The sequence below is a fragment of the Chamaea fasciata genome, unplaced genomic scaffold (assembly GCF_029207755.1).
Source record: "Chamaea fasciata isolate MVZ Bird 193981 ecotype frontalis unplaced genomic scaffold, bChaFas1.0.hap1 SCAF_10, whole genome shotgun sequence".
NCBI lineage: Eukaryota > Metazoa > Chordata > Aves > Passeriformes > Sylviidae > Chamaea > Chamaea fasciata.
The window spans coordinates 24,328,064-24,341,453 of NW_027094095.1; the positions used below are offsets into that span (position 1 = coordinate 24,328,064).

General features: G+C 53.9%; 1 protein-coding gene across 3 annotated transcripts; it reads right to left on the reverse strand.

Moving 5' to 3' along the window:
- Positions 1–1,419: 1,419 nt before the first annotated feature.
- TAL1 (TAL bHLH transcription factor 1, erythroid differentiation factor) lies at positions 1,420–11,650 on the reverse strand. Of its 3 annotated transcripts, none has more exons than XM_066192775.1 (5): positions 11,500–11,650; positions 10,012–10,048; positions 8,367–8,795; positions 7,476–7,567; positions 1,420–3,073 (listed from the first exon to the last, which is right to left on the reverse strand). In XM_066192775.1, coding segments are annotated over exons 2-5 (942 nt in total). In that variant the 5' UTR covers positions 10,014–10,048; positions 11,500–11,650; the 3' UTR covers positions 1,420–2,654. The 3 variants fall into 3 exon arrangements, with proteins under 3 accessions (XP_066048872.1, XP_066048871.1, XP_066048869.1); XM_066192774.1 differs by having other exon boundaries at positions 10,012–10,161; XM_066192772.1 differs by lacking the exon at positions 10,012–10,048.
- Between the last annotated feature and the right edge of the window lie 1,740 nt (positions 11,651–13,390).

The window sequence follows — 13,390 nt, forward strand, 5'->3', positions numbered from 1 at the left end:
ATTATATATATATATTTATATATACACACACATTACAACAAATGTGTTTTCTAAATAGCACATCCACAGTGAGTTGAGACTCAGGGTACCAGGTCTGGTTACTTCATTTCTGCAGAAAAAATGCAGAAATCCAAGGGGAGGGTGGCAGAGAAAGGGGTGGGGCTGAAAAAACCAAAATTCTTAAGGCGGGAATTCACTCACACGGTACGACATTGCCCCAGAGCGCTGTTTCCAACAGGAAAGGGGGTGATGGTCCACACGGCGAGAGATGAAGCAGGCAGGAGGAGAGGTGGGCAGAGGAAATGTACCATTCAAATCACAATTAAAGTACAACTGTACATACCCCGGGGGGCCTACAGCACTCCCTGCAGGAGCCCGTGTGCCTGGGGGCGTTTGGGGGTGCTGACAAGGTTGTACCATTTTCCCAACTGTTCAGATATAAACAAGAAGTGATGGATTTGTGTGGAATGAGGGATTTCTGAGTATCGGTGAATTATCTTTTCCTTGCAACAGTTTAATAACAAGGGTGTAAAACCCCCAAATACCCCACTCAGGGTTATTTGAGAACCAGCAACGGCTTTACCTGTGTGACAGCAACCCCCTACCCCCCCGAGGACCCCCGGCAGCCCCCCCTGCTTGCCTCTCCTACCCTGGCACCAGTACCAGACCAAACCTCTTCCTCAGCATCGCTTCCTCACCCACCAGCACCTTCCCTGGCCCAGCCCTGCAGGTAAACCCCTCTAGTAAAAATCCCTATGCACAGGCAATCCAGAACCAAGAACTTTCCTCCTTTTCCCCAGTTTAAGATGGGGGAGATTGGTGCTTTCCAAAAATTTGGGGGCTATGCTGGAAATCCATGCACAGGCCAGGATCCCTTCCCAGGCAAGTAATTCCGCCTAACATGCCAGGCCACATGCCAGACTCTTACCTATTATTTACAAAAAGGCATCAAAACCAAGCAGGGATGGAAATGACAGGGCTCTGAATTAAGCCTGGATGGGCTTGCAGACACCCACTCAAATTCTCTGTGTTCCCTTGTACCTCAGCATCCTCAGGAAGGCACGAGTGTGGGGGGAGATGTCCTCACTCAGAAAGATTTATTCCCTTCCAAAGGATGTTTGTGTGTGGGTTATGGTTTTGTTTTTTCCTACTGTATCATGGTAGAGATTTCTGTGCCTTGACATCTCTGCAGAGGGAGAGGATGGGTTTGGGGCAATTGCTCCATCAGGCCTCAGGAGATGGGTTGGTGGGAGGTGGGCCTGATGCAGCAGGGATGGCACAGTGTGGTTCTCAGCTCCCAGCCACCACAGCAGCAGCCTCCTGTTCCCCTGTCTCCCAAACGTCCTTCTGGGGGGCAGCAGGATCAGAGGATCAGCTCAGACACAGAGCTCAGTTTGGCAGCAGTTTGACCACTCAGGATTGGAGGCTAATCCCACCACTGTCTTTACTGCTTCCCCACAAGATTCGGAGAGGCTGTGGACTCCCACCAGCCTCGACAGGTGAGGACCTTCCTAACACCAGAATAAATCCAGCACTATTGTCCACACTGTGGGCACTGGCTCAGCTGAACCAGCATTTTCACACAATAAAACCAAAAAATTCAAAGCATACCATCAAAAAACCTTTTTATAACCCTATGTACACTCACACTGTTGATACATCATTGACTCCTTTTGCCCTTTTTTTTTTTTTTTGCTTTTTTGAATTTAAAAATCCCCCAGTCCAAAGAGATACTTCACTAGCAAATATTTTCTTCCCTTACCAACTCTGAAATTCATCTTTCTTGAGAGAAACTCTGGCCCCACAGAAACCACTGGAACAACTCTAGGAGACCGCAGCAGGCTTGAAATTCTCCTGCTGAGAGTTACCAGCAGAAGGATCAGGGACTGGGAGGGTGGCAGAAAACACCTATGTACCTTTTCATTCAGTGGATACTGCATGACAGTGTTAAACAGAAGTAATCCCACATCATAAATACAACAAGCCCAAACAATCCAAAATTAGGTAGAAGAGAAAGGAAGAAAGGGAAAGAAAAAAAAAAAAGAAAAGAAAAAAGGAGAGAAAAAGAAACAATCTAAATCCTTTTAATAGTTCTTTTGCTGAGGGTATTTTTTCACCTCTTTAAAAAGATAGAGTCAAAAGCTCTCAGACAACAGGAATATGTGGCCAAGCTCCTGCTCAGACCAGCTGGATGTGCCACAGGCTGGAGAAGTGCTGCAGCACTGGTGTGATGCTGTAGTTTCCAGCACCACATGGAGCTGGAAAGCGCCGGTGACCTCCGTGGGCAGTGAAGGAGGAGTTCCATGCCTCACCCAGGTGACTGTTGGAAAAGAGACAGTCACCAGGTGGTCTGAAAACCCTCTAAATGCTGGAGAGGTCTCAGCCACATCTCCTTCACCTCCTCAGAGTCCCATCCCGAGCAGTTCTGTACAACGAAGATGACTTCAACGCTTTTCTTCTTTGTACGGTCACGTACCTAAACCCCCAACGTCCGTCTGGGTCGGTCTTGTCCTCAGCCAACACGCTCAGGGCTGGGCAAAGCGGGCAGCCTGAGCTCCCAGGGAAAGGCAGAGTCCCAAATCCCACAAGTTCCAGCAACTGCACAGCCAGGCCTGGCTCTCCCCCGTGGGGCTTTGGGAGCAGAGTGGGGGTCATCACCGCTGGGCGTTGCCTTCTACGGGCAGGATGGCGTGGTGCAGGCTCCGCGTGTGCTTCGACTCCAGCGCCTCGTGCTCCTCCGTGAAGCTGTCCGGGCTCGCCGCCCCATCCAGGGAGCTGCCACAGCTGGAGTTGGGAGACAACATGTCCTGCAGGAGGTCTTCCTGGACTATCCCCGAGTCTTTGTTCACTTTGCCCCTTTGGTTCCCTTCTTCCTCCTGATCGTTGAGCAGCTTGGCCAGGAAGTTGATGTACTTCATGGCCAGGCGCAGGATCTCGTTCTTGCTGAGTTTTTTGTCGGGCGGGTGTGTGGGGATGAGCTTGCGCAGCTCCGCGAAGGCGCCGTTGACGTTCTGCTGCCTCCACCTCTCCCGGCTGTTGGTGAAGATGCGACGAACCACCTTCGTGTGAGGACCTGCAATTCCAACCATGCAGAGTTAGGGCTGAACAGGCCAGGTATTACTTTGCTGAATAGGTCACCGCTTTGCAAATTAACTAACTGGCTGATTTTAGTGAGGTTTAATCAGCAAGGCAGTGAAATGAGTTTCCAGCTGAGGGGAAGCTGACCCCCTGAGCTGAGAAAGCCGTAACTTCTGTTCAATCCAGTGGAAGGGAGAAACAGAGTTGAATCTCTTTGGATGTCTCCTCAGATATCTGAATTTACCTCTCCAAGGAAAAAGGCTTAGGCCATGATATGTCTGCAGAAGGCTGCTATAATTTTAGGGTGTCTCAGCTCATCAACAAGGGTAACTCAGTAGCAATGCTCCTATTAAAAGTTTATCTCACCAGATGGCTTTATTTTCTATCCCAAAAATTGTCTAAAAGACACACCACTGGGAAGGGAGGAAATTAGCTTGAGCAGAAGTTTTGACAGCTTTGAGATCCAGAGGTCTTCCTTGCTGAGAGAGACCACAGGATTGCCACCAGCCCTCTGAATGAAACAGGGTGGTGGAATTTGTCCCATACCAATGAGGACGGGAAAGAAGTGACCCACACTGACCCACAGAGTGAAGGCAGTGTCCTGCTGGAAGGGTGGTCACAGGTGAGGATGGAGCAGTTTCACAGCTCACCCGAGGGCTGCCTGCTCTCTCTCCTCATCACTGCAGTAGGGCAAAAACTCCCTCTGACACTAGTTGGAGAAGGGACTCCAAATTGCTAGAGGTGTCCATTTGGCCTAATTACATGTAACCCCCAATTACACCTTGAAATTTTACAGCCATGTTTCTGAGAAGGGATGCTACACAGGATGAAGGTACAAAACACACCAATTCTCCTTTCAGCACATCAGGGCAACTCCTGGTGTACATGAGAAAAGCTTTGTCTCCATGCTAGGAGAGACCCAAAAGCACATCTACTGTAAAGTACTGTTCTGCAGGAGCAGCAGTGCTGTATATCAGGATTGCAGGTCCTTGGGTCCATGGAAACCAGCTCACATGAGGGAACACTACCATAATATGCTTTTATTATTACATCCTCCTCATCATCTCCTCCAGGAGACATCAACAATGGAAGGTCACATCAGCCTCATGAAAACCTGGAAGAATGACCAGAGCAGAAACTCCCATGGGATAGGAAGTATCACACACAGTGAAAATCATCACAGAGTGGGAAGCAAAGCCTTGCAGGTAACACATTGGTGAGATTTACCCAAAGGACTGTGAAATTCCCATTCCCCTCATCTCTCCCCTGTATTCCCCACTCTGAGACACCTGCCTAACTTCTCCCTCCTGGTGAGAACCAGTCCCTGGCCTTGGTGAGCAGTTTAAGCCACAGTTCTGACATCACCCAGTGGAACCAGCACCTCAGGGCACATTTAAACACCTTTATTCTTTTCCAGCAAAACCCTTGACTGCCTTGAAGAAGGCACAGGGGCCAAAGAGGGGTGACTTTTTATAAGTATCCTAGTCAGGCTGCACCTCAGCAAATCCCACCTTGCACAACAGGTGAAGTGGAACCCCTTGTTCCAGCTGATCAGATACTGTCAGGCTTTCATCCCTTCAGGGAAAGCTGAGGGCCTTCAGTTCAGCACACCACACAGAGCACCCTGCACTGCAGAGTTTGTATGGGGATGCACTCCCAAACTGCCAGATTACAGTTGCCAGCTTCTCCAGTGTGTGAGCAGCCACACAACTCACTCCTCCTCATGCTCAGAGCTGGGAGTCCCCTAAAATCACAAACAGCCCCTGGGACAAGCTGGGGGATGTAGAAATTACAAACACCTCTCTGACCACTAAGATTCCAGTCTCATGCTTTAATAAAGGCAACATTCACCCCCAAAGAGCACCTAATGCCCTTTGTGTGAATTAATGTGCAAGAGTTCATGCAAAGGGGAAGGTTTCTTGTCCCTGATGTACACAGCCTGCTATGCCACAGGATTGTGGGGAAGGTGGCAGGGACCAAAGGGACCTCAGCAGCACTGCTAATTAAGCAGGGAAGAATGTGCTACATGCTACTAAAATAATATGACATTTTTAACACTTTGCTGCTCCTTCCAGACAAGACAAAGCAACTGGTCTTGAGAGTGATGGAACTTAAAAGCTATTTACTCCCATAAGGGTATGAGAAATAACCCCCCCTTTGATAGTGTTCATTAAAAAAATCCTCAAGAGACTTTCAGTCTTCAAACACGGGTCTCTGTTCACTGAAATTTGATGACTAAAAGGCATCTATTCATAAATTGGTCAGAAATCAGGAAAAAAACCCCTCAAAAACCTGTTCATTTTCATCCAGGGGCACCCAAATCAAGTTTCAGTATATAAAACAAATTCTGACACCACTCAAATTCTGCACCAACTGAATTAAACATATCTTTTAGGAAGAGATCAGGCTTTGGCCAAAACATGTCAAGCAATGGAGGAAATTAAAATGCCCCATAGCTGTGTTATAATAGAAAATCTATTTCTCACCAAAAAAAAAAAAAAAAAAAAGTTGCCTCATAATTAATTCAGGCAATTGGATGAGAATTTTTGCCTGGATTTTGTTCTAATGGATTGACTGATGCTTTTTAAAATTGTAATTAGAGATATGAGGAAAAGTAATAAAAAGATGATCTTCCGAAGTTCTAGGATATACTTTTTTAGAGATACTTTTTTAGAGATACTTTTTTGCATTTTTATCTTCACTTCTGACTATTTTAAAATAAGATATTAAATGGAACAAAACTTCCATAAAATAGATGAAGAACTACTTACAAAAACCTCACCACTTATTCTCTTGCCAAAAAAACCCACAAAGTGTCTGGCAAGACTTCCCTGACCTTCTGCAGCCCCCAAGGTCTGAGGACCCTCAAGAGTGATGCTCTCGTGTGCTGTGGGTGTCGCTCAGCAGGTGCCCATCAGAGCAATAAGCAAAGTCCCTCAGACCACACAGATGCCTCAGCATGGGGTGCACATCCCTACAAATGACTCCTGTTTACACAACATAATCTGATACCCTTTTTCCCCCCAAAAAAATTTTTGAGTCCAATCTTGGAAATTCACATGAACTAGAACCTGCAGGATTGGGCCCAATCTGTACACCTGCATCAAAACACATGTTCAAAAACTTGGTTACAACCAACTATTTCTGTAACCCTCAATACCTAATTTAATTGCAAGTCCAAAGCTTTAGTCAGACGCCAAGATTTGATGGACTGTCCCCCCGTAACCGCTAAGCCTCGGGATCAAAACCCAGACAAAAAGCCCTTCTTGAGCCGGGGCTGTAACATCCCCTGTCCCACGGGGCTGCAGCCTGAAAGGACCAGGAGGGCAGAGTGTGGGGAGGGAAGGGCTGATTAATGCAGATAATACCCTAAGCCTGTCATTCCGGGATGCATTATTTTAGACTGGTGGAGGTTATGATCTGATCTTAGATTAGCTGGGTTGAAGGAAAGGGACAGCTAGCTGGAAAGGAGGAAAATTAATTGTCCAGCATTTGAAATACAATGTTTACAACTGCTAAAGAGAAAACATTTTGGTGAATCTCCTGTGTACCGGCTGTTAACTCCAGAGATAAACTGGCCGGCCTTCCACGTGCAAACTGCTCTTGGAAGTGTCCCTTTGCGTGGGCAGCATCCCGTGGGGAAATATCCCCTTGCACGCAGCATCCCACACCCCAGGAACAGGCAGCAGATCCTGCCCTGCCCTCTCCCTGCCTTCTATTCTCCGAAATCATCCTGTGGCTCCAGCAGGGATGCCCGCACCCGGGATCTCTGCTCGAACGGCAGAATGCCACCTCCCACATCTCCTCCCCGGCTCTGCCATGGGATATTTCTCCACGGCAGACGGAAGCAGTGTGTGGATGCACACTGAATTAAGGGACCGGCCATGACCCCGCCGCACCGCTGCCGACCTCAGCTCAGGGTTAGTTAGCTCTTCGCCGCCAGGCGGGTTAAAGGCAGGTTATCCTCTCCGCCCAAGGCTGTGGTCTGCAGTGCGAACGCCTCCTGTCTGAAAGGGCTCAACATCTCACTGCAATGGCTCTGATCTGCACTTCATCAAAGACTTGCATTTATTGTCTTCTTTCGGATTTAATCTCTAAGCAATTTGCAGAATAGGGATATAATTAGCCACAGGCTGAACTGCATCGCTGGGTGCTGGGTGAAGGCAAGCTGAGCTTGCCTCACCGAGCACTCTGTTGGGGCACCGCTGTGGGCTCTGCTTATCGGAGAGCCACCCTGACTCCCTGGGCATCCTACTCGCGTTTTACCCTTTGGGGGTTCAGTCCTTTTATTACTTGGGGGTTTAGTCCCAGAGTGGGGCATCGTGCAGGAACTTGCCCCCCTCGGCAGATGGAGACACCCCCCCACCCCAAGAGGCGCAGGGGCGAAATTCTCTCACCGTCGGTGATCTCCATCTCGTATGGAGAGGGTCTCCGCTTCACCCGGCTGCTGCCGTACATGGAGAAGGAGTCCGGTTCGCCAAAAAACCCGCTGCAAAGAAAGGCAGACAGGCCGTGAGGACACACGGACATCCCCCCGGCCCGGCCCGTGAGGGGGGCTGCGCCCGGGGCCGGCGGGAAGCAGAGCTGCTCCGTGACCTGGGAGCGAGCTCACGGCTCACGAAGCCCAGGCCGGGGTCGTGCGGTGACACCACACGCGGCCAAACGGGGACACGCAGCAAGAGACGCCAGCCCCGCGTGGGCAGGGGGATGTGAGCGGCGTGGGGCGCCCAGGCTTGAGGCTTAGGGCAAAATCCCCCCATTCCCGCGACTCTGTGCTTCCCCACAGGCGGGCACACGCGACCTCCGGGCCGGGACCGCACCGCAGCTTTCCCTGGCTGGCGAGGCGAGGGTCCGTCCCCGCACAGCCCCCGGGTTGGCTCAGCCTCTGTGACAGCCTCTGCTGCCCCTTTCGCTAATTTGGGACTCGTCGGAGAACAGAGAGAGCCCGGGGAGCTCGGAAGAGCGAAACCGGTTCTCGCTCGTTTATTGACGGAGCCCTTCGCTCTGCCCAGGACTTCACCACCGCAAATATTTTTCCTTCGAGGAACGAGTTTTTCGTTGTTTTTTTTCTTTTTTTAGTTCCCCTCCCCCCCCCCCCCCCCCCTTTCCCTTTCTCTCTTTGCAAAGTTGCGTGCAAACCCGCGCGGATTTAAGCGACGAGCCCCACGCAGAAGGAGAGATGCTGATGCTTCTGCCCCCGCATCTCCGCCCCGCGCCTCCCGCCACCGCGCGGGACACCCCTGGGGGAGCTGCCCCGGGATATGGGACGGGACAGGGGAGACACGGACCTGTTGATGGTGGCCAGCGGCTGGCCCAGGTTGTAGAGCATGGCCCTGCCGGGGGGCTGCAGCGGGAGCGCGGGGGGGCTCAGCTGCACCATGCGGGGCTCGCAGGCGGCCTCGGCGGCGCGGCACGGCTCTGCTCCCGGCGCTCTCTGCATCGCCTCCCCCGCCGCCTCACGGCTTTTTATGTCCAGGGAGCCCCCCCGGCGCACCAGCTCGATGACGGGCACAGGGGCGGCGGGGGGCCCGGGGGAGGGCCGGCCCGCCTCCTTGGCCGCCCCGTTGAGCAGCAGCTGGGGGTCCGCCGGCGCCTCCATGCCCCCGCGGCTGCTCTCGGGCTCGCTCGTGGTCTCCGCTTCCGAGTCGTGCCGCCGGGCGGGGCGGGCATCGCGGGGGTCACTGGGGGGCGGCGGGGCGGGCGGCCTGTCCATCGTCCTGCGGAGAGAGGAGCGGTCAGGGGGGCCCCGCACGGGGACCAGGGGGGGCTTTGCCCCTCCACGGGCACCGCCCCGACGTGGAGGGCCGCTTCGGAGCTCAGACCTCGTCGGTGAGAAACGGGGGAGTTCCTGATCACCCCAAATAATTTAGAGTTTGCTGGCGGGAGTGCGGGGGATTCTGTGGGTCCACCCCGCCGAGCCGTGCGGTGCCGTGACGTCACGACAGGGCCGGGGCGCCCCGTGACGTCACGGAGGCTCGCGGAGCGGCGCTTTGACGTCTCGCAGCGCCCGGTCCCGCACGGTGGGGACGGACCGGAGCCCCCGCCACGCTGCCGGGGCCCCGCGGGGATTCACATCGGCACCATCGGGGCGGGTGAGCGGCCAGGGGGCTCGGGCAGCGCCCGCAGAGCTGCCGAGGGTGCGGGGCAAACCGTGAGGCCAAATTGCGGCGGAGGCTCAGCAAACATCCCCGCTTTTCTGGGGGTATTTCTCACCGTTTTGGGGTCCCAGGCGGTGTTTGCTACCCTGCGGAGCCAGCCCAGTCGCGGCCCGGCCTGCCTGTAGCGGCCTCAGCCTCACGGGCGGCTCCTTCTCCTCCCATGATTATTTTGTATTGTCATTTATAAACTATCGAAATATACCCGAAACCACTTTTTGGGGGAGAGGGGGTTAAACCAGCCCCTAACGGAGTCAATCCCCCCGCGCATTCGCTACCGCAGGAAGAAGGAAGGGGCCCGGCCGCGGCCGCACACATCATTGTCCCCCTTCTCCCAAAGAACAAATGCTGTCGCGACAGGGCACCTCGCGCCGAGGGCAGACAGCAATATCGCTATTATTTCTATTCTTTATCTCCCACATATACCCTCATTCGATTTTGGAATTTTTTTTGTTGTTGTTGTTGATTGATTATTCTTTTCTATATATATAAGGAGCTTCATGGAGCAGAGAGCGGCCACCCATCCTTCTCGCTCCTTTGCCTCGGGTAATTTTTTATTTTGTTTCTGATAGGCTGAGTCGCGAGGAAAAAAACCAAAAACACCCAAATTTTTTTTGGCCATATTGCATTATCTCTCTGGAAAATAAAATAAAAAATTTACAACCACCCAACCTGAAGTACAAGTTCTCTGCCTCCCCTCCGGCCCCCTTCCCTCCAGCCCTTTAGAAAGAAAAATCTAATTGCCTATTCCGATATTGTATAGGAAGAGATTACTCACATGTGTCATATTTAAGTAGGGACACCGCAAGTCTCTCCTGTTTCAACAAAAGCGCTCTCAGTGTCAGGCTGAATTTACTCCTCCCACCTCAAGGTACTTACGACTTTACAGAGAGGAAGGACACCCGCATCGGGATAAAACTGTTAAATCCTGGGAGGAAGAGAAGGGGGGGAGAAAAAAAAAAAAAAAAAAAAAAAAAGAGGGTGGATCTCGTGGGTCCGGATTGCCAGACATCAGTGGAGGGAGAAAGGTGCAGGGGAGAGGGAAGGAGGGGACAGCACCCCGGGGAGGCCCCTGTGACAGGGGGCAGCGGCCACCCCAGTGTCCCCCCCCGCCGCCGCCGGGAGCCGCCGCCTCGCACACGGGGCCACAACGAGCGGCGGCCATGGCCTGGCGTGGAAAAAAAAAATAAACAGAGAAAAAAAATAAAAGGCGTGAAAAAAAGCGCCCTATATTTGGGGCGAATTGGGCGGTTTTTTGGACACATTGCAAGCCCGGTCTTCCCGGGAGGAAATCACAGACGGGGCCGGACACGGGGTTGTTTTTCTCCCGATGGGCTCGCACGAAGTGGCGGCGGCGGTGGCGTTTCTCCCACGTCCGGCTGGAAAAATTTAATTCCTAAAGGGTCAAATTAAATTCCTCAAGGGGCCGGTTACCGGTCGCGCTCCCGGCCGAGGAATCGCGACGGTCGGCACCGGGCCGGCGGCGGAGTGAGCCTGCTCCCCGCCGCCCAGCGACAGGAAGGTGAGGCCGGTTCACCCCGCCAACGAAATCACGAAAAATTGGGGTTTTCCCCTCGTAAAAAAAGAAATAATCCCGATGGCGTGTCTTCCCGCATTCGTTAAAAAACGAAACACGCAAAACGGCAAAGATATCAGCAGAATTTTGCCTTAAATTGAGGTGGTTTCGTTTAGAAAAAAATGGAGGGGGGGCATTAAATCCCCGCCCGCTGGTTTCTTCTCCGCAAAATCCTTTTGTTTTCCAGCAGCCGATCGGCAGGAAATTTCCAACCCAAAAGCGCACCTCTCCCGCCGGCCCTTTGTAGGGAAATCGCCCCAAAGCGAAGGGGCGGGAGGGAGCGGGATATCGGGGACCCCCCTCTCGGGGAGAAGCGCTCCGGTTCTGGCCGTCGGCCGGGCCGTGTCCCCGTGTTTGTCCCCGGGGGGAGCCGGGCCCGGTGGGCGCTTCGCCCCCAGCGCCCCACAGCCCGTCCCGGCCGCCGCCTCGCTGCCGCAGCCCGGGGCCGTGGGGGTGCCGCACCCCACAATTTCAAAGGGGAAAGTGTATTCTCCTCCTCACCGACCCCGCATCAAAGAATAAAAAAAGATTAAAACCCAACCGCGGAAAAGATTTTGTGTTTTTCCCCTGTCTCTCATGTGGGGCAGAAGCCCCCCAAAGCTTCACTCGCTGCCCTCCGGAGCCCCCCAAAACCACATCCCGCCGTCCCCAGCGCCCAGACTTCTGCAGAGCCGATTCCTCTTTACTCACCATTTGCTTTTCATTGGGAAAAGTGAGTGGAGCCATTTTGTGGCCTACGCATCGCAGCTATATTTGTAGTAAGTGTTGGGTGGCTTCAGCTGGGTAGGCTCTAATTCCACATCACGTCCAGTTTCCTATTTAGTATGGAGAGCGGAACACTACTGCAATGTGGCCGAGAGAGATAAAACCCCAGCAGTGGCCCGCCTGCCCTGATAAGCTTCTAAACCCATTATTTATGAAATGATTCATTATTATTTGGCAATTTTATCGAAGGAAAGCGGAAAATTATTGCAGGGATATGCATAGGAATAACTCCGGAATGCATGCCTTCTAGCTTTTTATGTGTGTGTGCTTAGATGCTCTTAAAAAGACATGGCAAAAAAAAAAAAAAAAAAAAAAAAAAAAAAAAAAAAAAAAAAAAGTAGTAATAAAAAATTGCACTGTGGCTGCCCGCATCTGAATAGGGATTCTTTATTTTAGTCCTCTTGGAGGTTATTATGCCCCTGTTTTGGTTTTTTTTTTTTTCCTTCTTTTTTTTAATTATTAAATATGGAACACCTACTCTGTTCTTAATTAAATTTAATGAGCCAAAATAAATTGTTGGAGATGTTGAGAGAGGGGGAAGGGGTGTGGGCTGCTTTGGGACAAGAGGAGGTAAATAAAACCCATCGAAAGGAGATGTTTTGGAGAAAAGCGGCCCCATTCCCAGCCTTCCTCCCCCCACACTGTGTATTTTTGCTGAAAGGCTGAATTAGGGCGAGCTCCCTGTCTCGTCTCCCGTTCTGGGGTGGGAGGAGACCGAGCATCCCCGCCGAGCTGGGGGATGCTGGGGACTGTGAGCGGAGCGGGTACTGAGCCGCCACCTCTCGCCCTCGAGAAATTTGGGATGTGAGCGGCGGACCCTGGAGGAGAGGGGATCGGGGAAGGGAGAAAAGGGCCCTGGCTCGCCCCGTAGCAGTGCGGGGCAGCCAGCGGGTCTGGGGCCGGGCTGCGAGCCCCGTGGGGGCTGGAGCTCAGGCCCGGCTGCGCGCCCCGTCGGGGAAGGGGCTCAGGCAGCCCGCGGGGAGCTCCGGGCCCGGGCGGACCGGGATCCCCGGGCTGCCCAAAGCCGCCGTGCCCCCGGGGCGGCTCGTGGGGACGGGAGCGGGCGGTGCGGGGGTCGCGGTGCCCTGCGCGGCGATGGCAAAGCGACGGGACGCGTGAAAACCTCCTCGAAATGCCAAACGCTACCCCGCAGGGAAAGGGAGAAGGCAGGAGTCGGTGGAGGGTCCCAGATCCGCTCCTCCAGGCACCCGCGGGTAGCGCGGCCCTGAAGGCAGCAGCGGGGAGCGGGTTTGGGCAGTTCGGGAATTGGCCTGCGCGGGAACCCGAAAATCAACGAAATCAGCCCCGACGCGGGGTGGGAGGGAAGGGGCCGGGGCAGAGCCCCACCCGGGACACCCCCGGTCCCCTCTGCGGGGCTTGGCCCAGGCGGCGGCCCCCGGCCGTGTGCGGGGCTCGGGGGACAAGCGGCGGCGAGGTCCGGCCGCACCTGCTGTGGAGCGGGGGGCGGCGGCGGGGCCGGGGTGCGGGGGTCGCTATTGTCTCCCCGGCACCTGCGCGCCCTCCCGCAGGGGGAAATGCCGGAGCTGTTATTCTTCCTTTCACTCCTTCCCCTCAGCCTCCCGCTCTGGACGCGGCCGTGGGAGAGGTTTCCACAAGCGCCGGGCGCTCCCCCCGCGGCACGGCCGGGGCCGGGGCCGTGTCCCGGGCGGCAGGAGCCCGCACGATGCCGGCAGCGTGCGTGGGGCGGCGGGGCAGGGCCGGTCACGACGCGCCGGAGAGCCCGCCGTGCCTCCCGCCAGGAAACACGACCATTTTCGAGCCGGCTCCTCTCACCAACAGGAAGCGTTAAAGATAG